This window comes from Coffea eugenioides, chromosome 10 (assembly GCF_003713205.1).
Source record: "Coffea eugenioides isolate CCC68of chromosome 10, Ceug_1.0, whole genome shotgun sequence".
Taxonomy (NCBI): domain Eukaryota; kingdom Viridiplantae; phylum Streptophyta; class Magnoliopsida; order Gentianales; family Rubiaceae; genus Coffea; species Coffea eugenioides.
Window position 1 is genome coordinate 158,741 of NC_040044.1, and position 25,714 is coordinate 184,454.

Here is a 25,714-nt window from a genome sequence, read left to right on the forward strand (position 1 = left end):
AATCATATTTCTTACAAATTATTCATCTTGATGGGCAGCTCACTGTAATACCTCGTTTTTATATAGATTTTTTTTTATTTGCAATTCTTGAAATACAAAATCAAACAATCTTGAAATCTTAATTTACTCCAGAATCCGTAAGGAGATATGAGATCAAGGTGTGAACTAGTTGTAATGGTCACCCTTCCAAAAACAAAGTCTGGGTCATCTCTCACAATGCCTCCTTCCCCCAATCTACCCCTCCTCCTCCCGGAGGGCAGGAATCTCAAATCACAATTCCTTCCCTTCCCCCAGTCTCCACAAGGCAAAACAGTAAAACTAAAATTTGAAGCACAACTATTCGTCAGCATGAATGCAAAGATTGTTTCTCTGTTTTTATTTCATTCCATCATTCTCAAAAGATTCGGGGAAAGAAAAGCATAAAAAAGTATACCATGAAACAAGGACATTTAACAAGAATTTAATTATCAATATCTAATTGATTTCATATGTACCTATGCTCTAAAAGATAATGCTAGCATCCCTACAATGTGAAGCCAACTTACCCATCAAACTGAAGTAGTATGGTATCAGTTGGTGGTCTCACCAGAATTGTTTATTATTTGTTTACGGCAAGCTTGTTTATAGCATCCATATTTATTGCTTCTCGCATATGGTAAAACAGTTAATGAGTTATTATTCAAAAAGAGAAGGCAGATTGACAAACAGATAAAGAATATACTTTTACTTTCACAAAGTAATCGGAATTTAAAGATTAATAATGTCATTCATTTGATATAGACAGCATCAAAGTATTTACAGTAAAAAGAGTTTATATGCTTAAACTTTACAGTATACAAATCATTGATTACATTATGTAGATTTCAGAAAGGAAATGATATTATTGTGAATGGGATCTGAGATGTGGTCAAGGAGGTTCTGTACAGGGCCTTTACCTGTCACAGCTGCTTGAACATAAAAACCTAACCAGGCGACCATAGCTAGGCGGCCATTTTTTATTTCTTTTACTTTCAGTTCCTCCAAAGCTACAGGATCTTCAGAAAGATTCAAAGGGTCAAAAAGCACACCTCCAGGATAATTAATGTCACCAGGTAAGTAAATACCTAAAGGCTCCAATGCCTCAATCCCACAATATCTAGCATACTCTGGCCCAACCTACACAAAGTAGCCCAGAAAAATGTGTTATTTTCCTTCTATTCTTCTGCTGAACAAACAAATATATTGATTTGATGTGGTTTTAATTGCCCTTCTAGTCTGCAGTTATCAGTTTACAACCACGTTTAGACGTCAGATAAGCATGTCTGCCATTTAATCCTGTCAGTTGATTACATGTTAAAGAACATATGTTTGAAAGGTACTCCGAGTTTCTATAGAAGGACCAACCATTTATATAAAACATACTACATCAAGGGGTGTTTTATATGCAACAGCTACTATCACCAAATTCTACCACCAACTTAATTTTATTCAACCAAGAAATGAATTGACAAGTTAAAGAGTCAAAAAGGTTAAAGAACTCAACAAGTACAACCCCACCAGGAACCAGAGCTGGGGATTTTAAGGGCAAGATTTATGAAGGTGTATACTTAGTGGCATTCTTATACCTTTGTAAGAAATTTGGGGGACAAAGGATAACATTCACAAGGATATAAGTGAAAACTTTTAGTATTTTGAAGGATATAAGAGGACTTTTAAAATTTTGGGGTATCAAAACCTAATTTCTACAATGATATATGTGAAACATTTACAATTTTCTGGTGGATATAGAAGACTTTCTAAAATCTTGGAGGCAGGCAGGTGCCCATCCCACCGCCCCTTGCATCCTCCAATGAATGCAGGACAGATCCCAGTATGGTGAGATTCCAAACTTATCAAGGCAGCAGTCAAATAATAGGACAGTGGACAATAGTTGCAGTGAGCAGAAATAAAATCAAGGCTTAAGCTTGGAGGCCATAATAAAGAAAATGGAGATCAAAGCCAAAGCTAATGAGCCCCAGGTGAGTTTTTCTTTACATCACCTTGAAAACTTTTGCGAGGGCAACTTCAAATCATTGAGATGGTCCTTTAGCTTCAACAATTTAGTTATGGTAAGCTATACTAAGCACATTCTGAATCAATGGAGCAGTAACACATTACCAGCATCAGTTAACAGATTACTCCAATTCCATGAACAATCAACACAAACTCATCAAATAAAAGATTAGTTACCATTAGAAGAGCCTGGCAGATGGCTATAACTATCACTCCTTGACTTCCAGCCAAATGAAGTCCGGGTATGCCCAGGTAGTCTAGTGTATCTCCCTTAAAATGATCAAGATTAGAAAAGAAATGAAAGTGAATAACCAATAATTTGCAGATGTAAACCACACCTCTGTGTAAAAAATGATCAAGAAGGAGAGATCAGTAGCTCCTCCAAGATTTCTTATATTACTTTACGCTGTATTAGTTGAGCATTACTAGAACTAGAACTAATGAGCTTCTAATAATAAACATACTCGATAAACATATAAAAACAATTCATCCAAGTGATTGAAAAGAGCCTATTTGCAAATGACATGCAACAACCATCTATAAAGAAAATAAAAAATTCAGAAGCAATTAGTAACAGTAATGTATGTCAGTATCTAAAAAACCAGACCAAGTGCACAAGGCTTTTCCGTAAGGTGAAATGCAGTAGCACTTTGATGTGTACAGATAATTCCAAGACATGTAATAGAATCCATCAAGTTCTGGTAACACGCGCATTATGAAGGCATATACATGACTGAACAATCAATATTTCAAACCCTAGGCAAGAAAGCTTGTTTTCTTGAGTGATTAATCATGGTTCATTGGCATATCCATGGATTGCTGATAGCGGAATGAACTAAATTAATTTTTCTTGGTGCCTTCTCCTGTCAACACGCATGAGAGCCATCAGCCCATCTTCAAGTGTGGCCACATGGGATAGTGGGAGGAACCCCAGTATTAACATAACTAGACACTACCTTCGAATATGTGCAACATTTTGCACATAGACAAAAGGAAACAGGGAACAACAGAGAAAAGAAATACATCCAAAGGTTTGTCTGGAATTTTCAAGAAATCATAAAAGAATCAGATATTATTTAGCATCCTAGTAGATTGCGCCACTAAGAAAAATTATCACGTCACGTGGTGAGGACACAATTGGGGAACTTTAACTGATCAAGAAACCACTGACGATATCGGACAGCAATAGAGAAGCTATTCAGCTTATAATTCTGATACATCTCAGAGGGACGGAAGATACTAACCTTAAGTTTCGAATAGCCAACAAGCCACCAGACAGATTCAGTAAAGTGAAAGGTTCCCAACATATCCAACGATTCTGGAACCAAAGCACCAAGGGCAGCAAGCATAGCCCAGCGGGCATGCAGTACTTCATAACTGGAAAAAAGCCAGATTCAAGTGTTCAAACACTTAAGGAAAGAAAATAACAAAAGAAGGAAGGCCTTCATGTGCTAGGTATTAGGGAATGCCCAATCTCAAGATTCCTAGACAAAGTGGCTTGAATGAACAACACAAAGTACTTAGGATTTAGATATTGTGACTATTATAGAGACCGTGCCGTGTCCTTGTTGACTATTCAGTTGAAGAATGGTTTTGAAATTGTCACTGAGACAACAATCAAAATCCATGTGAAACATTTTCAACCAATGCGATTTCCTGCCTTGACACGCTTTAAATACAAACAAATAGAGGCCAAGTCCCATTTATATCTGAAACTAGCATATTCATAATCCAAACCATCAAAAAATGGCCAAATGGAAATGGAATGTTTAAGGGTGAAAAAGTTGCAAGGTAACTTGAGCTTGCAGAAATAACTTTAACTATCTACCTCAGCATGAAAGTTTCAAATGGTTATACCAGTAATAAATATATGAAAACATGCGGATTTAAGGAATGATTTATATACTTAAAGTATTTCTGGAAGGCAACAGGATCCTTGCTGAGACCAGCAATGTCAAAGCCATAATCCCCGGGAAGGTCTCCAGTCAGATAGGCAGGATACTGATATGGGATTGGACCAAGCCAACGAGGTCGATCTTCTCCATACCACATGCTGTTCATGTCATTAAGCGAATGTTATATAATGAATTGGTGAAGCGTTTTCTCATGAAAACTTGTAAGAGTGGCAAAACGTCAGAAATGAAAAATGATGCAACCACTTTCTGGTGGAAGTGCAATTAAGGTCCAAACATTGTTGATCACTCAATTGAGATAAGAGGAGTAAGAACGTGAGAGAGAGAGAGAGAGAGAGAGAATCTTCCACCATTAGGCTTTTTCACTACTAAGTCATCTTAATTGAAGCAAAAATGGAGGTCCATTCATCACCTGTCCTTTCTAGCGAGTTGGGCGAGGGCTTTAAGCTTGGAAGAATTCTGGAGCTCAGCCTGCTTCCTTTCCTCCATTTGCCTGCGAAGGGAGTCGCCAAGAGAACTATTGGCGATGGCTTTGACGGCGGTGAAAGGGATGGCGGAGAGGACCAAAACGCCAGCAAGCTTCAGAAGTCATGCATACAAACGCAAATATACAATACCAGTCTAATTTATCAAAAAAATAAAATAAAACAGAGCATAAAAACTAGTACCAGTGAGTGACTGGTGCCTAGTAATAGTAAAAGGAGAGGGGAGGGGAGGGAGTACCTCTTGCCATGAAGCTTTGAAGCGGGAAAAGGGAAGCCTCGGTCTCACGATATTTCCCCGTGTCGAGAAACCACAGGGCAGTAGCGACCGTGCGGATGAAGATGACGAGGACCAAGGGTGGAACTGGAGGAGGAGAAGGGACATTTCGTTCGTAAGTTTCTCCTTTCCCTGTATCAGTCGAGTTTCTCAAATGCGCTCTTTCCTTCCTTTTCGGGTTTCTACTTTCTTCCGAAGCGATATGATGGTTTGTATCGATGGACCAAAAATGTACACTTAATAAGCAAAGGCTCAACTCAAGTGATTTTTTCTGTAGAAAAGTGCGTGCTGCTAATCATACTGAGGATGAAGAATGCCCCTAAGGTATAATTAATTACTAATCTATCTATTATCATCAGTACCCCTAACCTAAGGTATTCTTTTTTTAGTTTTGTAGTATTAAAGAACAATTTAGGATGTGAGAGAAAATCAGAAAATCTAACTCGGCGGATGGATGGACCATAAATAGTTTTTAAAACTCGAGGGTGCTTGCTGCCATTATAAAAAATTACTTACATATTTTAAGCATTGTAGTACACAGTACTGTAGTAGTTTGTGTTGAGATCTTGAAGGAGGAGGAGGAGGAGGAGGAAACGTCACAGAGAGGAGAGGGAAGCCAAACAAAAAGATCCGAGAGTAGTATTAGCATTTAGCAAGCAAAATACTCTACTCGTACTTGGCTGAACCATTCATTTTATTAATTATACTCTACCAGTACAGTACATAATAGGGTAGCTGAACCATTTGTAATGGTAGTAGGAAATTTAACGAAAGACCAAACGGAAAAAAAAAAATAATAATAAAATCAGTAGCTGTAATCTTCAATCCATACACGCCTTTCTCTCTCTCAATCTTCATACATACGGCATTCGTCAGTTTCGGGATTGTCCTGGCAGAAGGATTCAAGTGGATCCTGGTGCATGATCTCCAGCTTGAGACGCAGATCTGCCTTGGCCTGACTCACTTCTTCAACTTCGTCCCATGCCACCTTGCACTCGTCGCTCTTCCCGTCCTCCCCGCACACCTCCTTCGCTTCCCTCACCTTCTTCTCTATCATCTCCGTCAGCTGCTTCTCCCTCATCTGGGTGCCTTTGTACTTCCCCATCATCATTATCGTCGCTCTTGCCCCCGATCTCCTCATCCTCCTCGCCTTGGGCCCAACCTCAGTAACCATCCCGGAAGGAGAAGATCCCCTCATCTGTTTCCTGTTTTCCCGACCAGCTGTGACTGCTCCTGATGCACACCAACTGAATCTGAAACTGAAACTGAAAGGAGGGGCACCTGCTGCTGCAAGTACTGGGTGGTTTTTCAGGGTTGTCAAATTCGCCATGACCAATGTATCTATACTCATTTTGTTACCTGTAGTTTTAATACTAGCAGTGTACTTTTCGAAATAGAAAGAAAAAACAAACAAAAAAAAAGTAGTTGACCAGTTTGTTCAATGAATCTATCTATTTAAAGAACGATCCGATCCGATCGGGGGGTGTGTCTGATTGATCTCTTTCTGTTTTTCATTCACGGGACAGGAAGGAGAAGTTTTGAGAAGAAGACTACTGTTTAGTTTGGACTTTAGATTAGTGGCAATTTTAGTTTAGACTTTAGAGAGAAGAAGACGGTGACGGTGTGGTGCATCCATGTTGTTCAGTTGGGTAGGGTATGATTTAACTCGTTAAAGCTGTTTGGTTGGGGCCATTGGACAGCTGTGATGCGGCACTCCTCACGTAATAGCCTAAGTGGAAGAGTTGGTTGGTTTCCTCTTTCTTCCGCCACTAGTGACGGGACTTATCCAGCTATGAGCTCATTGCTAATGCCAACGGAGGTCACACACAAGTTTCATTAATGGGTCAAATCTTCATCTTAAGCCATTATGGTGGAGGCCGACGATGTTGTGATTCAAAGCCGTTATAATTTTTCATTATCGGAAAAAAAAAAAAAGCCATTATAATTTTTAATCTAGTTCATTATGCTTTTTTTTTTTTGGTTACACATCCCATCGAACTTCTAAAATGCTGCTTTAATCAAGCCATTCTGCCTATTCTTCCCGTTAATAGTGAAGCAGGATTATTTGTCTCCAAAGTTTTCAATTTTTTTTTCAAAAAAAAAAAAAGTTTTAGAAAATTTCGGAGAAATTTACGGTGTATTTCCCAAAGTTTCTTCAATGGAAGAAACTCTAGAAATTTTGGGGGGCCCGCTTCACCGTTACGTTGACTAATCTATATCTATATAAATTTGAGAAGGGATTTTTAGCAACAAACCTTCACAAACCTTCCCACTCTCAACTCTATTTTTCTAGCATTTTACATTTAATTTATTTCGTAAAAAATATCATGGGCACGTTACACCCCCCACGTTTCCCTCAAATAAGAAATTAACTCCAACTAACACTCCCACGTTTCCCTCAAACAAGAAGTTAACTCCCACTAACACTCCTTACACACCTTACTCCAACTAACACTCCTCACCCACCTTCCCACTACAATAAACATTTTCGCAGATCATCTCCATGAAGTCAAGGTATACTGGTTTCAAAATATATATGTAATTCTGGCAGATTTTAAATATCGGCTTGCACCACATCTGTACCAATTATCATTTGGAAACGATACAAATATAGTGAATATTTTAGATGATTGTGGAACCATACCCCGTTTCAAGTTTAATCTGGTCAAACTAAGAGATACAGAACAACACATGGACAATGATTTGCAATTGATAGGTATTTCATTCTTAATTAACCATACTTATATTTAAGTTGTATATTTGAACTGGTATTACTTATACTTTTTGATCTTTTGCCGATGTAATTGGTTTAGTTGTATCTGTTGGTTCAACACTATCAAACATCTATCAATGATAAAACTAAGTGTGACATACTTTTACTTGACAAAAGGTTAGTTAATAGATTCAATATCTTTAAAATATTTTATATTCTGCAAATTTTGATTTATACTTACCAAAATTCTCTAAATGAAGTTTGACAGTAGTTCGGTTGACTTTATGTGATAAATTTGCAACTGATGATAGTGAACACTTGCCTCAAACTGTTACAAAAAACAATGTTTTGCTAGCCTATGGTATTTGTGTGAGAAATTATAAAGGTAATTCAATTTATTTTCACTTTATTTTATTTAATTTTTATAGTTTATCAATAATATGCACATTGTGCAGGACCATCACTTTATACTATTCGAGCAAGCAAATTGTATGTCAATTACTACTTGGATTTAGCTCAATACCTACATAGTTGGTAAGTTTTACAAATACCAAAATATTAAATTATTAATAATATTTCATACCCTTACGAATATGTATTTGAAAAATGTGCAGGTTTGAGAATGATAAATGTGCTCAGAAATTAGTGACGTGGTTGCGGTCATGCAATTTTACAATGTCCCAAGCATTGTTGATATCAAATGCTAAGAGAATATCGATATCCGAATATGCAGTTCTACCTACGGTACAATTCCTCTCAATTAATTAAGTAATGAACAAGTATCTACATGTAGTTTCGAATTAATAATTGTAATTTATACATTCTTTGGATGGTTATAGGTTAAATATTTTCGGATACTTGCTTACATTCAAAGTATCAACATAGATAATATGTTCCATGAGTTATGCAAAAATTGTGGACAACCATGTCAATCTCATTTTGCAAAAATGGTGTGTATCCATTGTAATGATGTAGTCGACATTATTGTTAGGTAATTATTTTCATATATTTTGAATTTTAATATAATTTTTTGCATGATACATCACAATTTCTTTTTAACAGATACAATGTTAACATAGAAGTTAGAGATTCCAGTGGTAACCTATACCTCACTCTTCAAGACAAGCATGCACGATTCATGTTTCGTTGTAATGCTTCTTATCTTAGAAATTTAAAAACAAAGGTATACATTATTTATATGTATATATTTTTATATAATATTATTTACAAACTGTCTAAAACAAAATATAATTTTAAATTATGTATGCTTTTAATTGTTAGGAAAATAGAGGTGCATTATTCGACTAACACATTAATTCATGCAAAAATCGTGCATTCTCATTTATAGTACAAACTTCACAAAAATCAACAGAATTAATTAAACCGCCAATACTGGCGTTCGTACTTAGAGGTGATTGGTGTGAAGAATGTTCACACCTTTGTAGAAGATTATCAAATCAAAGGCAAAATGTTTGTAAGTATTTCATTTACTTATCAAATTAAATATTCAATTATATTTAATTGGACCCTTATGTCGCTCAATTTATGATATAGACTTCTATTTTTTTCAGGATCCAACATTCATCAAAGTGATAGTTTATAAATAATGGAGATGTTTTATCATATATTGAACTATTGTTACAAAGTTTCATTTTTTTAAATATACTTTCATGTACCCGTGATTATAATATTTTACTATTTTTAAATTCCTCCATAGATTGTAATTTTTTTCAAAAATATAATCTACTGTGCGTAGCACGGGTATTTATACTAGTAGCTAACTAACTGGAGAGTGGGATTTCATGGAAAAAGACATATATCTCCCTAAGCATGAGGAATGCGCATCACATGAAAGTTTGTACGGTTCAACTTGACTGCCGACCAGAGGGAATGGCCTAGTTGAAGCATTTTTTAGAAGTTTAATGGGTTGGATGACACAAAAATAAAATAATATATATATATATATATATATATATAGTGGCCCAATTAAAGCATTTGTAGATGTTGAGTGGAGTAAAAAGAAAAGTATAGTAGGATAATGAAACTTTTTAAATATTTTGGTTACTTGTACTTTGCTTATTTATTTATTTATTTATATATGTTAAAAGAAATAATTGCAAAATAGGTAGGGGTGGGTCCCAATCAACATAATTATTAAATTCAGTCCAACACGAAAATTGAATCAATTGGCCTGGTGATATGTGTTTGACCGGACAAGAAATTGATCCACTCAAATCTGAACAAACTTGTTTGACCTAGTGGTTCAACAAAAAATTTGGCCGATTTTTTAATTGACACAATTTACTTCTTTTTTTTTTACCAATCGTGAATCTTTTATTTTTGCAACAACACGTGTATAGTATATGTTTTTGATAAGATTTGTATATTTGATCTTCATTTAAATGTGCATAAGATTTTACCACTTGCTTAGTTTTTATTTGATAACTACATATATTTTTATAAATTTGTTTACTTTTTTATTGTATAATTAATTCTTTTAACTTTTAAAGTTTAAACTGACAATATTTAAATAGTGAAAAAATTAAATTGTTCTTAAAAAAATAATGAAGAAATGATGCTATATTTTTTAAAACAAGTGATATGATTTTTTTATACTTAACTATATTATTTATTTATGTAAAAGTACGCTAAAATGAAATTAAATCTTCTATTAACATGTATATATTCATTATATATCATTCTAAGTACAATAGTTGGTTTTTAAAAGCACTTTGTTATATATTTTAGGGATAATTGCAGAAACCTTCTCTGAGATTTCTGACATTTGCACTGACCTCCCCTATGATTTGAAAAATTACACTGACCTCCCCTGAGGTTACTAATCCTTTGCAAATTTAGTCCAAACGATTAAAATATTATTTTAGGGAGTGAAATTAGAATTTTATACCAGATTTGCCCTTTTGTTACATATCCAATAAATGACAAAGTACTATAAATCAATTACTAATTAATAAATTTTAAGGAGTATAATTTATGGGCAAACACGCATTACTCATTTAAAGTACCAGCTCTTTACGAGTATTTTACTTTCAAATATTTAATTTATAATAAATATATCAATATTTGTAAGTAAAATTCAAAAATTGTTATAGTAATATTCTTGCAAAAAGAAAATCAATAGGTTATTTATTCAATATAAATTAAATATTTTTTTAAAAAAAATAAATGACCCATAAAGTATTAATTTTTTATGGCTTTCATCCATTACACGAGTAAAGTATTCGCTTTTATGTGTATTTTATTCTGAATCATTTAATTTATGTTAAATACATAAATGTTTGTAACTAAAATTGAAAAAGTGTTATATTAATATTTTTACGGAAAAGAGATTGGTAGGTTTTGTATTTAACAAAAATTAAATATTTGAAAGTAAATACAAATCTGTATTTGAGGGTAAATATTTTTATTAAATTAAATGTTTGAAAATAAAATACCCTTAAAGAACCGGTACTTTAATTAATTACCGGCTTTTTATAGGCAAACATGCATTACTCATTTAAAGTACCTGCTTTTTACGGATATTTTACTTTCAAACATTTAATTTATGATAAATATATCAATGTTTGTTAGTAAAATTCAAAAAGTGTTACAGTAATATTCTTGCAAAAAGGAAATCGGTAGGCTATTTATTTAATATAAATTAAATATTTTTTTTAAAAAAAATGTCCCATAAAGTATTAATTATTTATGGCTTTCATCCATTACATGAGTAAAGTATTGGCTCTTTATGGGTATTTTATCCTGAATCATTTAATTTATGTTAAATACATAAATATTTGTAACTAAAATTGAAAAAGTGTTATATTAATATTTTTACGGAAGAGAGATTGATAGTTTTTGTATTTAACAAAAATTAAATATTTGAAAGTAAATACAAATATGTATTTGAGCGTAAATATTTGTATTAAATTAAATGTTTGAAAGTAAAATACCCATAAAGAGTCGGTACTTTAAATAGGTAATGCATATTTGCCTATAAACTATACTCCTTAAAATTTATTAATTTGTAGTATTTTGTCATTCATTGGACATGTAGTACAAAGGACAAATTTGGTAAAAAATTCTAATTTCACTCCCTAAAACAATATTTTAATCGTTTGGACTGAATTTGCAAAGGATTAGTAACCCCATGGGAGGTCAGTGTAATTTTTCAAACCACAGGAGAGGTCAGTGTAAATGTCAGAAACCTCAAGGGAGGTTTCTGCAATTATCCCTATATTTTATGTATGTTAAATTAGTAATTTATATTTATAAATATTAAATTTATACTCGCTGATTTAATCAGTGATTCACTAATTGAACCACACCACTGGTCCATTGATTCAGTCCCTCTGTCGAGTTCTTTTTCCAAGCGGGTTTTAATAAGGGAAAATCGTCCAAAACTTCCCTCACATTTTGTAAAATAACTTTTTTCGCCCCTCATTTTTAAAAGTGTAATTTTATGTTCCTTACATATTCACATCGGTCAAATTTAGTCCCTAACTAGGTTTCTGATCATTTTTTGGTCGGAATCCATCACGTGCAATGCACGCGATCATTTTTTAAGGGTAAATTTGTCAAATTATATTTTACATAATCTAATCTATAGTCCTCCACATTTTATAAAACAAATTTTTCGTCCTTCACATTTTATAAAAATGATTTTTTATCCCTTACATTTCACAAAATGAGTTTGTCCATCCCTCACATTTCAAAAAATGAATATTTCCATCCCTCAGTAATTATGTGTGTGAGGGAAACCCTAAAAAAAAATGTGTGTAAATACATTTTGTTTAAACACATGTATATGTCTATTAGATTTTGCTTAATAATACGAATAGTATAAATATATGTATGTGTCTATTTGATTGCACTTAACAATACGAATACCATATATTATACGTGATCATTTAATTTCATATGGTATTAGTTAGTAAAAAATCTTGCATTCATTGTCAAGTTGGCCAATAAAGCTATTTTTGGTCAAAATACAATAAGAATATGCAAATTAAGGTTCTATTGGTAACTATTAGTCATAATCATACAAAAAGAGAAGATAGTCCACAAGTTGGGCCCAATTACATACATGTGTTTATTCTATTATTATTAAGCAAAATCAAATAGACATATACATGTGTTTAAAAAAAAAGTATTTACACACATAATTAGTGAGAAATGAAACTTTCATTTTTTGAAATGTGAGAGATGGAGAAATTCATTTTGTGAAATGTGAGGGATGAAAAAAATTATTTTATAAAATGTGAGGAATGAAAAAATTTATTTTATAAAATATGGAGGACTATAGATCAGATTATGTAAAATATAATTTGACAAATTTACCCTTCAAAAATGATCACGTGCCTTGCACATGGTGGATTCCGGTCAAAAAATGATTGAAAATCTAGTTATGGACTAAATTTGACCGATATGAATATGTAAGAGATATAAAATTATACTTTTAAAAGTGAAAGATGAAAAAAATTATTTTATAAAATGTGAAGGACGTTTTAGACGATTTTCCCTTTTAATAACTATTATGCCAATCGGGGTTTCAACGGCTATGTTGATTGATGGATGAACGTTGAGAGAGCGGGATGGAGCGCATTGGAGCACTTCACTGCTTAAGGGAGGGAGCAATTGCCATATAAAGAGAGAGAAGAAAAGGTAAAGTGGGGCCTAGCCGCTAGTGCTCGTGGGCCGGTGCATTTCGAAATTCAAACAAAACAAAAAGGAACCCCTCACTCTCCTTCTTCTTCTTCAATCTACAAGTTGAAAAGAAGATTAAAGAAGAAGAAGAAAAAAAAAGCCCCTCTCCCTCCGTGACCGGCGATTCAAGATTAGCTTACATTTGTTATTGCTTCTTCATTTTTTTCCAATAAAATTAATTCCCAATCCAAGTAGTACTACTGTAGTTTTTGTTTTAACAATTGTATGGATACGGAGAAGAAGGCGATGGCGTCCGATTGCACCTTGAATAAGCAGGAGTCAGAGTCGGAGTGGTTGTCGTTGGACCCAGAAATGGAGTTTTTGGCATCGAAACAAGAAACTGGGAACGAGTGGGAGCTGTTCAAGGAAAATGTGAGGCCTTTGAAGCGGGGCCGCAACGTCGCTCTTCTCAACACTGCTCTCAAATCCCACTCCTCCTCCTCCACCCTCAGGACTCAACTTCTTCACCATCGCAGGTTTTACGCCATTTTCTTTCCATCCTCTCCTCATCAGATTCTGTTCTACTAGTACATTTTTTCAAGACCTTTTTCCCCCTTCTCTTCCTCTATTTCTGTTATTCTTTTTATTTAGGTTCTTTTATTTTTTTTTCTCTTTCAAAAAGATGGGAAAAAAAAATTACCAACTACTACTCCTTATATGCATAACCAGGAGGTTGATTGAAGCCATAGATGAATATGAAGGTGACGATCCTCTCCAACCTTGGCTTCGGTAAGTACTCTCACCTGCTACTTTCTACTTGTCTCATTCTTTCCTTATTTTTCTACTTATAGTTATTCCGGAGTTCCAGTCTAGTAGTGCGTGTGCGTTTTTTTCTTTTTCTTTTCTTGCAGAAATACTACGCACCATACCTCTGCTCGTTCCTGTTTGTTCCTTTCATGTCGCAGGAGCACCATGCATCATAGGGTCATGTTTTCTTCAATTGTTCATTAGCATTTAACTAGTCTGTCTCGCATGTATTGTATGTTCAACCAATCCCTATCCGCATCCCATATTCATCATCAACAGTAATACCTTCCAATCCAATTCCAACAGGTGCGTTAAGTGGGTTCAGGAGGCTTTTCCTGCTGGTGGAGACTCCTCCGGCTTAGTAGTCATCTATGAGCAGTGTGTCCGCTCTTTTTGGCACCAGGACCGCTACAAGGATGATCTTCGCTATCTCAATGTTTGGTTGGAATATGTGCGAGGGTTTTGCCTTCCCTTTTTATTACTGCTCCCTATCTTTTCCTTCTTCATGTTCCCTACATGTATGTCTTCTGATTTTGTTTTCCTATTTTTCGATTTCAAATGCATCCTTAGGCGGCAAATTGTATTGATGCTCAAGTCATCTATAGTTTTCTCGAGGCAAACAAAATTGGCCTCACACATGCTTCCTTCTATATATCCTTTGCTCTTCACATGGAATCCAAGAACAAAACTAGAACTGCTAATGAAATCTTCAATCGAGGCATATCTATGTAAGTTTTTGTCTCTTTAGAATTTGCCTCTCTCTTCCCTCAGCCCCCCAATGGCTGAATAGATTGGTCGTTAAACAAGATCAAGTATCTTGAGTATGTTCGGGTTAACCAAAAGGAGGAATTTCTGTACATTAATTGTCTGTTCATATTCTGTGCTTCAGGTTAACCTAGAGAAAGAGTTTCTTGTTCAGAAATGTATCTTCTTTGATCCCGTATTTGTTTTATCAAATATCTGCCTTTATGTTCTGAGTTATTTTCTAATGAACGAGCACTATTGAGTTGTTGTCAGGCTTTAAGCTTACTCATAACCGTTAATTACCTAGTAATGCCCAATGTATATGCAGAAAACACACTTCTTCGTCCCTACCTGTATAAATAGTGCTTACTGATCTTTTGTATTTGCACGACTACATTTGTCTGTGTTCCTGACTAGTGTTGCTTTGGCATCACGGTTGATATTACTGAGTAGCTGACTTGCAACATTATAGTCTGATTTCAATTGGTATTCCCCTAATCGTTAGCTTCTTATTTTTCTCTTTCTACCCTATAAAATGGTGCCAATCTCTCCCTCTTTGCAATTTGCTTCTTAATATAACGGGCAGCAAAAAGCATAAACAAAGCATAATGTGAGAGCCTCCTCCCTCCAGTTTAGTGAAGTATGTTTCCCCCCTATTATTTTAATTGCTTCCTTCTGACCAGAGTGACCTTCTCCTTCACTGTAAAAGCTTTTATGGTGGACTGGTTTCTGTATGGGTATGGTCTGCTTGTCATATAACTCCAGTATAGCTGGCGGTTGCAGTGGATGAACTCTAGTTCTGGAATTTCGCAATCCCTTCCCTTTTATACAAGCATCCTGCATCTTATTTGGATTCACTCTGAATTTCTCATACCGACCATATCTTTCTCAGTAGATTGGTATATCATGCCAAGCTGAACAGGAATATTTTTGTGATTGTTGTTGTTGTCTGATCTCAAGTGTTGCTATAGATTCTTGAATGTTGATTGTTTACAATGGCAATTGATCGTGTTATTGTTGGGGCGTATATGATTTTTGCAAAATACATTTATCGATTTTCCTTTCCTCTCTTCTATTTTTTAAAATATTTTCCCCAAAATTTTCCAGTTGATTGGTTAGCTTCCATCTGGTTGTTTGAAATGTCAACTGCCAAGCTATATTCTTGTTTACTGTTCTAGGAATGCACGACCAATTGAAAAATTGAAGGCAGCCTATAAAAAGTTTCTGAATCGGTCAATGAGAAGGTCAATAGCTGTAGAGGTATGCAAATTCATATGTCACCTTGTTCTTCCATTTACACTTGTCTTAGTTTCTACTCTGAATTTTTTTAAATTGTCAGGAGGACAGAACAGAGAATCAGTTCCCACTTAGAAGTTTTGGGACTGTACTGGCTACGGGAGAACGCCGTAAGTCTGATAACTGTATTTTCTTTTTCCTTCGAAGTTACACTTGTGTATATAACTGTTTTTTCACCTGCAGGAAACCAGGCAGATGATTCTGATTTTGCTATGAAAAAGTTGAAAACAGATAGGTAAGATGATAGAATGTCTGAAGGTCTTCCTGCCCCTTATTTTACTCAACATTTATATCCAAGTATCCTTTGTAATATTACTGTTGTGAATTTCACGTTTGCCAGCACTAGTGTGTATATCAGAGTTATGGGTTTTAAAGCTGCAAACTTTCAGCTCTTTGTGGAATAACATATTTTTCTAGGTCCCGTGGAAGTCTAGTTAACTGGTTTTTCCTTGTGGACTCTGGAGATCTCTAATGTGATTTACCTGAATCGGCTTTATTGTAATAAAGCGTATATCAAGCCATGCTGCTTAACAAGATTAGAAAGTAATTAATCAAAGATAACATGCAAAATTCTTGGGAAATTTAATTTATGATTCAATTTGATTTTTCAGGATTCAAGGGACTGCAATACCTATCTATGAAGATTCTGGTAGGAATATGATATCGGACCTACAATCACAAACTTCAAAGTTGGAGTCAAAACCATGGCAGAGTCTCGGTGTTCGCGCAGAGAGAAATAAGGAGAACAACTCAGTTCCTTCTAAATGGGCCTCAAATAAGGTTAGGCATGCACTTGACACTCTGAAGTGTGCTTCTTACTTAGAATGAGCCAGTGGCATATTACACTGCCTAACCGTTGCTCCCAGATTCCCCAGAGATTTGGGCATAGATTTGGAGGAACAATTACAACTCCGTCTATTGAGATCTTTGTGGATGACGATTGTGCCGAGTAAGAACACATGCTCTTAGTGAATCCTGGTTCTTGAGAAAACATTTTTGTGGAAACAACTTTCTACTGGATCCTTCATTTTGTTCAGCTTCCAGTGTGCATGTGCTGCTTATATCTGCATAGACGTAAGCTGCAAAATTCATTCTCAATTTAAACCTGGACTTTGTTATTTAATCTGTTAGAGCACAGAAGATGGATAAGGAGACTGGAAAATCATCAACTCTACAACTCAGACACGGGGATGGTAGAGACCTTAAGAAGTAAGTGGCTGTTATACGTGCTATAATACTAGAATTCCCCTTCAAATTGTTCACTGAATGCGCTGCGCTGCATTGTTGTTCCAATTGACAGGGAAACGGAGCTATTGAGAGAGAATCCCTTGCGCAATTTTCCCCCAAGTTCTTTGCCTAGATAATCCGAGGAAGGACATTATTTCATCTCTGTTGTTGTATCCGAGTAAAGCAGACTTGATCCAGTCTGCCATTTCTCTTTTTGATGAACGAAATTGCAAATTTATTAACATCCAGAAAATTTTAGAACATATATCCAACTGTTTTCAAGAAAATGAGTGTAGGTGTACATTTAATGGAGCATATTTTTAGTCTTTTTAAAAGTCTGACAATCAATATTTGTTAGGACAGATCCTGCTGTGTCTGCTTCGAAATTCCACAGTCCAGAATGCGGTGCTTATTGGCATGTTCTCAACTAATTTTGATTTTTGTAAAATTTTTTTTGAAAAGCCAAAATAAGAATCCAAAGCCCAGATATCTTGTAGCTCTTGATTTTGGCTTTTTTCTTTTGAGCTCTAAAAATAAATCCAAAGGCTCCATCATTTTGTGTAAAATTAGAAGCTATAAGCAGATCTACAAAAATCAATTGAGAAGAGATCTATATCACTTTCTTGCAGGACGCGCACAGCTGTAAATGAGTCTAGTTGAGCATGTTTGATGTGTTCTTGTAATGCTCAAAATTCTTTCTAAAATCGGTGTTCAAACTTGACATTTTAAGTTCTTTGTGTTTTTTTTTTTTTTTAATATTGATCAAACTAAGAGCAACCACAACGCGGGTGTAATGGGGAGCCATTACACCGCTCCATGACACGGCTTCCCATTGGAGCAGTGTCATGGAGATTACACGCATCATGGATATGATGCGTGTAATTCATTGAAGGTGGGCCCTATGGCATTTGAAGTATCAAATATTTGTTTAATTTCCTACATAATTATTTTTTAAAAAATAACAATATATTATTTTTGAAATATAGAAAAAGATATATTATTCAAACTTAAAAATTAATAATATCATTTTTACAAAATAAAAAAATTCAAAATGTACAAAATTTAACGAAAGTTAGTACTTTATTTTTTAAAAATAACAAAATTAGTTTTAAAAATTACTTTATTTATTTATGGGATATGAGTTATGCATTATTAAAATAAATATTTGATTAATTGTGGACCCATATTATTACACCTTGTGGAGTGTAATCCATTGTGAGTGAAAGTGTAATAAAAGAGGAGAAAGTGGAATGCTGACGTGGCATGTGAATTACACTCCACAAAGTGTAATAGCATTGTGGATGCTCTAAGCACAAATAAAAGGAATATAGATAACTACGTACCGAATTTAATCAATCAATTTAATGTCAGTCATTGTTCATGATTCAAACTCGATTAGTGTAGTACAATAGACAACACCAGTCGTGCTTTATTTACGAAGCTACCAATTTGTTAACATCTCTAGGCATGCATGGCGACTCTTCATACTTTTCGCATCAGCCTTCTCCCGTGATTTATGCAAATTATAAATGACCAAGTCTCCTCCGGCGGTAAAAACTAAAAACCATCTTGGATGACATTTTGTATTTTTTATAACCTAATCTATCCCTTCCCTATTCTAGGGGAAGGGGAGTCTAAAGTAAAGAAATGGTATTATTGCCGTATGGAAGAGTAGAGACGCATTACACTTGGACTAGTCTTGGCTCAGTGATGCCTTTTGCCAACAATGTTAAGCAAGAAGCAACTAAATTCACCTCACGAGGGAATACCAAAAGGCTAGCTGACTTTTGGCACCCCTATGGAATTTAACTACAACTCACACACACCACTCACAAATGATGTGGGACTCGGGATGGGGAACAAGGGGACTAACCCACTCACTCTGTTTTTACATCTCGCCACTGATCAATTTTCTTTTGCCAACAATGTTAAGTAAGAAGCAACTAAATTCACCCCACGACCGAATTCCCCTAAGTGATCTGCACATTTGTTACCCTCTCCCCGCTGATGTTGCCACTTACAATTTCATTACTTCCGGAGCTGATTCCTAATTTGTAAAGTGAGATTGAAGTGTGGGCTCTCTCTTGCGTACCTCTTCGTATCAATTCCATGCTTGTTTTAGCATCTGTTTCAACTATATAAGCTTGCGTATCCCTTTATTCCATGCTAACTTTAACCCTATTAAAATTGCCTGAAGTTCTGCTACCACATCAGTTGTAGAATCCAAATTAATCGAGAAACCCCTTTACTGGCAGCCTGTCGTATCTCTAATTAATCCTCCACATTCAGCTACTCCCGGACTCTCGCTCGCAGCCCCATCTACATTCATTTTGGACCAACCCTTTGGTTGGTGGTTTGTGCCAACTTACTAGATGTTCTTCTCTTCTTCTGTTATACTGGTCCTTGTGCAAGACCTTGTTGGATATACAAGATTTGCGTTACAAGATGATCGACTCCCACCTCCAACCTTCATTTATCCCCTTTGCAACAAAATGCAACAAAAGACATTAGCTGCGTTTGGATTGAGTGTTTTTGCACATGTTTTTGAAAAACTGCTTTTCACATTCCAAATGCTACAGTAATGTGTATTTCAAAAATAACTTCAAAAACACCCATATCCAAATAATATATCAAAAACAACTCCAAATATATTTCAATTATGTATATTTAATTTGTATATTTTAATAAGTATATTTCAATTTATATATTTTAATTATGTATTTTAATATGTATATTTCAATTATATTTTAATATATTTTAATATGTATATTTCAATTATGTATATTATATATATATTATATTAATATAAATATATTTATTTCAATTATGTATAATATTATATATATTATACATTTCTAATATTATATATTTATACATACATATTATAAATATTTTATTTTATTTATAATATATTTATATATATTTATAATATATTTACATAAATATTATATGTTATATAAATTATATATAATATAATGTATAATATATTATACATTTATACATAATATATAAATATTTATGTTTATTTATAATATACATTTATATTATGTATAATATATAATATAATACATTTATACATTTATATTAATATACATAATATTAATTTTACATTTATACATAATATTAATACATGTATACATTTATATGAATTATATTAATACATTTCTACATAATATTAATATATATTTATAATTTATTAATTTATACATTTATATAATATTCATTTATAATTTATACATTTTTAATAATATACACTTATACATTTAAATATACATTTATATTATGTATTATATATATTAATACATTTATACATTTATATTATTATACATAATATTAATTTTACATTTATACATAATATCAATACAAATATACATTTATATTAATTATATAAATACATTTCTACATAATATTAATATATATTTATAATATATTAATTTATACATTTATAATATTCATTTATAATTTATAAATTTATAATAATATACACTTATAATTTATAATATATTTATAATATTCATTTATACATTTATAATAATATACAGTTATACATTTATAAATATATTTATATTATGTATTATATATAATATAATACATTTATATATTTTTATATGTATATATAAATATATTTATTTATAAATATCTATAAATGTATTATAAATGCATAAATGCATATTTATATAAAATTATAAAATTATAATTTATAATTTATACATTTATATAATATTCATTTATAATTTATTCATTTATAATAATATACATCTATACATTTGTAAATATAAATGATTATAAATGCATAAATGCATATTTATATAAAAATATAAAAATTATAATATTCTAAAAATACTCAAAAATATGTTTCCAAAATACCTCTAAAAATAATCCAAAAAAATCTACAGTAAAACTTTTTCATATAGTTTTTGAAAAACAACCCCAAAAACAACTAATCCAAACGGATGATTTTTGGAACATAGTAGCTAAAGCCCACAAGCTCGCTAATGGATGATTTTTTTTTCAAAAGATGGACCTCAAAATGTCAAACTGCAAAATGTGTGTGATTTCTTGCAATTTTTTGGAGCGTAGGAGGAGTATCATCTAGACTACATATAAAGAGAGGGAAGGAGGTTTGAGTGGTTTGACGTAAATATTTTGCTATTACTTTTTGTACTTTCATATTTATCTTCATACAAGTTAATTTTAATAATTATATTAACCATCCAAACGCGCATTATCAATATAACTATCTATACGCCATTTTTAATTTACTACTTAAACATATTTTTCAATATAACTAACTGCCAACATAACAAAAAAGCATTAATTAGTCAAACCAATTTAAAAGATCACAGATTGGATTAATAATAAAAAATTCATATAAAACTCAATCGCTATAAATATAAATATGGACATTATGCATTTCTTTGTCGCACGCCCAACCTGAGTGTGCATTTATAACTGGTTTGGATTCCTGATTGCGCACGTACACGTAGATGTTTGACCCTTCAGTGGCGACCGGCGAGGGAGGGGAGGGGAGGGGAGCTTGAATCCATATCCGTCGAGACAGAGCGAGAGAGATCGATCTCTTTTCTCTCTCCTCTTTTTTTTCGCCCCCATTGGTATTCATATTGGTAACTGGTAAGAGACAGAGAGATCGATTACCGAGTGGCCCATTGATTTTGTAAAGCACAATTGGGGGTCTTTAAACCCTAAATTATTACTGAAGTGAGCGAGCACACAAGTTCCACCGCTGATTTAGAGTCCCTTCCCGGCGTAGAAGCGAAACTTATCCTGCTGTCCGGCACTGCATGGACTGATCCGATTCACCCCCAGAACAGAACAGAACACAACACCCCCAAGTATCTTAAATTCTTAATCCACAGAAGAGTAAGTAAACAATTAGTTGAGGAGGGCTCTCCCTCCATTCTCCCCCCCCCCCCCCCACAACTTCGCATGCCTAGCAGAGCTAGTCGAGCTATTTCGTGTTCAGATTTTTATAACCCTAAGACCCTGCAAGTTAAAATCAGTTCTCTGCTTCCCACGTCCATCCATTCATCCCATGGCGGAGCACTTAGCTTCCATCTTCGGCACCGAGAAGGACCGTGTCAACTGCCCTTTCTACTTCAAGATCGGCGCTTGCCGCCACGGCGACCGCTGCTCCCGCCTCCATAACCGTCCTACCATCTCCCCCACCCTTTTGCTGTCCAACATGTACCAGCGCCCCGACATGATCACCCCCGGAGTCGACCCCCAGGGCGAGCCCATTGATCCCCGCAAGATTCAGGAGCATTTCGAGGACTTCTACGAGGACATTTTCGAGGAACTCGGCAAGTTCGGCGAGATCGAGAGCCTCAACGTCTGCGACAACCTTGCCGACCACATGATCGGCAACGTCTACGTCCAGTTCAAGGAGGAGGACCATGCTGCCGCCGCCCTCCAGGCTTTGCAGGGCCGCTTCTACTCCGGCCGCCCCATCATTGCCGACTTCTCCCCCGTCACCGACTTCCGCGAGGCCACCTGCCGCCAGTTCGAGGAGAACAGTTGCAACCGTGGCGGATATTGCAATTTTATGCACGTCAAGATGATTGGGAGGGACCTCAGGAGGAAGCTCTTTGGGAGGTATCGTAGGTACCGGAGGAGCAGGAGTCGCAGTAGAAGTGCCAGTCCCCATCCGCACCACCATCACCGGAGGGAAAGGGACTACGATAGGAGCCGTGGCGGTGAAAGGGATTTTCGTGCAAGTGGTAGGAGGAGCGGAGGAGACCGGCACGCCAGGCATGAGAGCGACAGCAGCGGAGGAAGGAGGAGACATCCAACGAGTCCCAGGCGGAGCAAAAGTCCTGTGAGGGAAGGGAGCGAGGAGCGAAGAGCTAGGATTGAGCAGTGGAACCGAGAGAGGGAGGAGAATTAGGAGGCACGCTCATCTGATTATTAGGTTGTTTTTCGCTGATTTGATGTTCCATCCTTCTATCCTTCTCTGGAGCTAGCTTTGCCTGTTTCTCTTGTTGTTTTGGTATTCATTATAGGCTTGGATGCTATCCTTCCCGGTTGATTAATCTACTCTGATCTTATTTGTCATTTTATTTATTTCCTTTTCCTTCGGAAGTGAGATGGCAATGAGTTTAGCCGATATAGGGTCTGACATGCTTTTCTGTTTTTAAACTAGTAGTTGTAGTTGATGCCTAGTCTTTTGCTTTGCATTTCGTTAACATGTGGATTCTTGTGATATCACGTTGCCATGTACCCATATCTCTTTCCATTGCCTTTGCTTCGAGTCCTCTCTTTAGAAACAAAGCGCACTGTTGCTGTCACATTCCTCATCTTGCGTGTGGCTTCATTTCAGTTCCTGTTTGGTTTTCAATTAGATCATCTTAACTTAATATTGTAGGATAGGTTAGAGTAAATTTAAATGCTTTAACTTTTGGCACTCTTGGGAAGGGTTTGATATTGGAAATTTGCATTCTGTGATAAGTTCGTGCTATATTTGCTTGACTTTTGAGATTGAGATGATTGCTTTAGGTCACTAAGCTTCACATTTGAGGGTCATTGTAGGGGAGGATAATAGATTATGATGTTGCAAAATGAATTACAGATGAAATATTGGGTGGCATAATATCTAAGTGTTTAGCACTATTTCATAGGTAAGGTGTCAGAGTTCTACCTGTTTGTTAGACAATTGATGTTGAAATCTTGGTTGCTTGTTGCTAAATATTGGCTTCTTGTGACTCATGATTGGTGGAATTGCAACCTCTCTTTTCCAGGTTTCTATGTCATTAGTTTTGATAACTGGATAATTAAGCTTGACAGTTGACAACAATTTGGAAGGATAATTGAGTGAAAATTAGATGCTGAAATTTGAATGACATCTTGTCTATCACCTGAACTTACATGAAGAATGTTGTGAAAGTATAGATTAGTACTGCTTTAATGTCGTATGGAGCCACTTAAAATGGGTTGTTTAGTCCTTCCGTTTCACCCATTTTAAATTTTCTTTATCTTGCTCTTTTGGCTTGTGGACTTTGGATCTATTGCTGCTTTCTGAAGGGGGGAGGGGGAGATTTAGACCTAGTATTACTATGAAAAGAGAGTCATTTTTGCTGTCCTGGTGATGAAGGTTTGATACTTATTTATTTTGTTCCATTTGATAGTGCTTCTAAGTCTTTGTTGCTCTCTATTCTTTCTAGTGCATTCCAAATTTGTAGATGTGATAATTCGGAGACACCCCTCCAAAAATACATTTTCCTCACTTTGCCCCTTAATGTTGAATTTCATCAATTCCCACCTTGTGGTATTTAATTTTTCTTTATCAAGTACAATCAGCATAGCTGGCCCAATATTTCTCTAAATGTTTAATTTGAGATGGACAAATGCTATTGTGAAAAGACTAATTATCCCCAAAAAAGTGGGATAAGCTGCAAGAAAGAATCCATATTATGTTCTCTTTTTTTTCCAGAAATAACATAAGAATAAAACCCTAGAAATTGGGTTTGGCCTACGTAGTCCTGTTCTTTTTTGTCTTTTTATTTTTGGTTGTACATTCTTTAGACTCTGGGGCATTGTTAGGAATGGAGTTGAGTTGGCTTCTTTTGGGGGGTAAATTAGGCTTTTCAGGGTAACATGTGCATCTTACACTGGCAATTTAGTGGGAAATTGAGCATGTTATGCCGAATGTACTTGATCAGAAAAAACTCAATACCATAGGGGGTGGATTGATCCATTACAGCATTCAAGGGGGATAGTATGGAAAAGATATTTCTGGAGGGGATTAATTTGGAACCCTTTGATCACATTGTTGGCTTGTAATGGCGTCGTTTTATGTGTTCAGCGTGATTGCTGAGATGACGGATCCAAACAATGAAAAGCAGATATCTGAGAATTGGTTGCCAATTATGTGTGTCAAATTCTCAATATAGAAGCATGTATCACAGAAGGTATATTAATTTTGTATTTATCATTATTTGTTGGCCTCAATACTGGTTTCTATCCTGCCCTCTCTGTCTTGCCCCTGCCACCTTTTGTTTTTCTTCTCTTGCCAAGGAGGAAATGGAGAAAAAGAAATCTTTTAAAAACTACTTTATGATTTTTTGGTTGTTTTTATGGCCATGATCCTGCCTCACTAGCTGGGTTGAAGAAACAAGCCTCACAGAGACATATACCATGGGTTAGTTGTTGAAAAACAAACTTATGTGGTTATCTTTTGGACATTGACGTGGAGATTGTATGAGCATCATATCATTCTTCACTGTGAGTTATGTTTTCTTTATTAATTCCCCCCCCCCCCCCTCTCCCTTTCTTCTCTCTCGAATGCTTTCTCATAAGGTCTGCTCTATCCTTTTAGGGGCAGTTTTGAGGCCAAGCGGACCAGCTGATATCAGATAATGGTTTCGTGTATTGGATAAGTAGCAAAAAATTTAATTTTTGAACTTGTTTTAGGAAACAGTAAGGTGAATATTTTCACATTACAGCTGAATCCCCACTGTTTGTGAACTTACGGAATAATGAACAGTTAGGGGGAGTAAAATCCTGGATGCAAAGTGCCCATTTCGTCTTTAGTCTATTGGATAACATGTCTGGTCTATCATAT

General features: G+C 34.9%; 4 protein-coding genes across 5 annotated transcripts; 2 read left to right on the plus strand and 2 right to left on the minus strand.

Annotated features, from left to right (window-relative positions):
- Nucleotides 1-697: 697 nt before the first annotated feature.
- LOC113748971 (chlorophyll a-b binding protein 7, chloroplastic) lies at nucleotides 698-4,949 on the minus strand. The gene is made up of 6 exons (XM_027292582.1): nucleotides 4,668-4,949; nucleotides 4,357-4,523; nucleotides 3,938-4,084; nucleotides 3,276-3,408; nucleotides 2,209-2,301; nucleotides 698-1,155 (listed from the first exon to the last, which is right to left on the minus strand). Exons 1-6 carry the CDS (start codon nucleotides 4,809-4,811, stop codon nucleotides 853-855), a joined length of 987 nt encoding a protein of 328 aa, XP_027148383.1. The 5' UTR covers nucleotides 4,812-4,949; the 3' UTR covers nucleotides 698-852.
- Nucleotides 4,950-5,379: 430 nt separating this feature from the next.
- On the minus strand, nucleotides 5,380-6,389 carry LOC113748972 (calvin cycle protein CP12-3, chloroplastic). The gene has a single exon (XM_027292584.1). It carries the CDS (start codon nucleotides 6,052-6,054, stop codon nucleotides 5,551-5,553), a length of 504 nt encoding a protein of 167 aa, XP_027148385.1. The 5' UTR covers nucleotides 6,055-6,389; the 3' UTR covers nucleotides 5,380-5,550.
- Nucleotides 6,390-13,211: 6,822 nt separating this feature from the next.
- On the plus strand, nucleotides 13,212-17,397 carry LOC113749570 (mitotic spindle checkpoint protein BUBR1). Of its 2 annotated transcripts, none has more exons than XM_027293351.1 (11): nucleotides 13,212-13,598; nucleotides 13,792-13,851; nucleotides 14,176-14,320; nucleotides 14,440-14,597; nucleotides 15,792-15,873; nucleotides 15,953-16,019; nucleotides 16,093-16,144; nucleotides 16,521-16,689; nucleotides 16,776-16,858; nucleotides 17,041-17,118; nucleotides 17,210-17,397. In XM_027293351.1, exons 1-11 carry the CDS (start codon nucleotides 13,348-13,350, stop codon nucleotides 17,271-17,273), a joined length of 1,209 nt encoding a protein of 402 aa, XP_027149152.1. In that variant the 5' UTR covers nucleotides 13,212-13,347; the 3' UTR covers nucleotides 17,274-17,397. The 2 variants fall into 2 exon arrangements, with proteins under 2 accessions (XP_027149152.1, XP_027149153.1); XM_027293352.1 differs by having other exon boundaries at nucleotides 16,785-16,858.
- A 4,667-nt stretch (nucleotides 17,398-22,064) lies between these two features.
- LOC113749540 (splicing factor U2af small subunit B-like) lies at nucleotides 22,065-25,300 on the plus strand. The gene is made up of 2 exons (XM_027293312.1): nucleotides 22,065-25,061; nucleotides 25,251-25,300. Exon 1 carries the CDS (start codon nucleotides 22,190-22,192, stop codon nucleotides 23,039-23,041), a length of 852 nt encoding a protein of 283 aa, XP_027149113.1. The 5' UTR covers nucleotides 22,065-22,189; the 3' UTR covers nucleotides 23,042-25,061; nucleotides 25,251-25,300.
- Nucleotides 25,301-25,714: the final 414 nt, after the last annotated feature.

Bases quoted from the DNA above. Each gene is read 5' to 3' on its own strand.
- LOC113748971 (XM_027292582.1), bottom strand. From the start codon at position 4,811: ATGTCCCTTCTCCTCCTCCAGTTCCACCCTTGGTCCTCGTCATCTTCA. The intron at 4,524-4,667 runs GTACTCCCTCCC...TGACTTCTGAAG, and splicing joins TCAAAGCTTCATGGCAAGAG to CTTGCTGGCGTTTTGGTCCT. The intron at 4,085-4,356 runs GTGATGAATGGA...TGACATGAACAG, and splicing joins CAACTCGCTAGAAAGGACAG to CATGTGGTATGGAGAAGATC.
- LOC113748972 (XM_027292584.1), bottom strand. From the start codon at position 6,054: ATGAGTATAGATACATTGGTCATGGCGAATTTGACAACCCTGAAAAAC.
- LOC113749570 (XM_027293351.1), top strand. From the start codon at position 13,348: ATGGATACGGAGAAGAAGGCGATGGCGTCCGATTGCACCTTGAATAAG. The intron at 13,852-14,175 runs GTAAGTACTCTC...CAATTCCAACAG, and splicing joins CCTCTCCAACCTTGGCTTCG to GTGCGTTAAGTGGGTTCAGG. The intron at 14,598-15,791 runs GTAAGTTTTTGT...TTACTGTTCTAG, and splicing joins TTCAATCGAGGCATATCTAT to GAATGCACGACCAATTGAAA.
- LOC113749540 (XM_027293312.1), top strand. From the start codon at position 22,190: ATGGCGGAGCACTTAGCTTCCATCTTCGGCACCGAGAAGGACCGTGTC.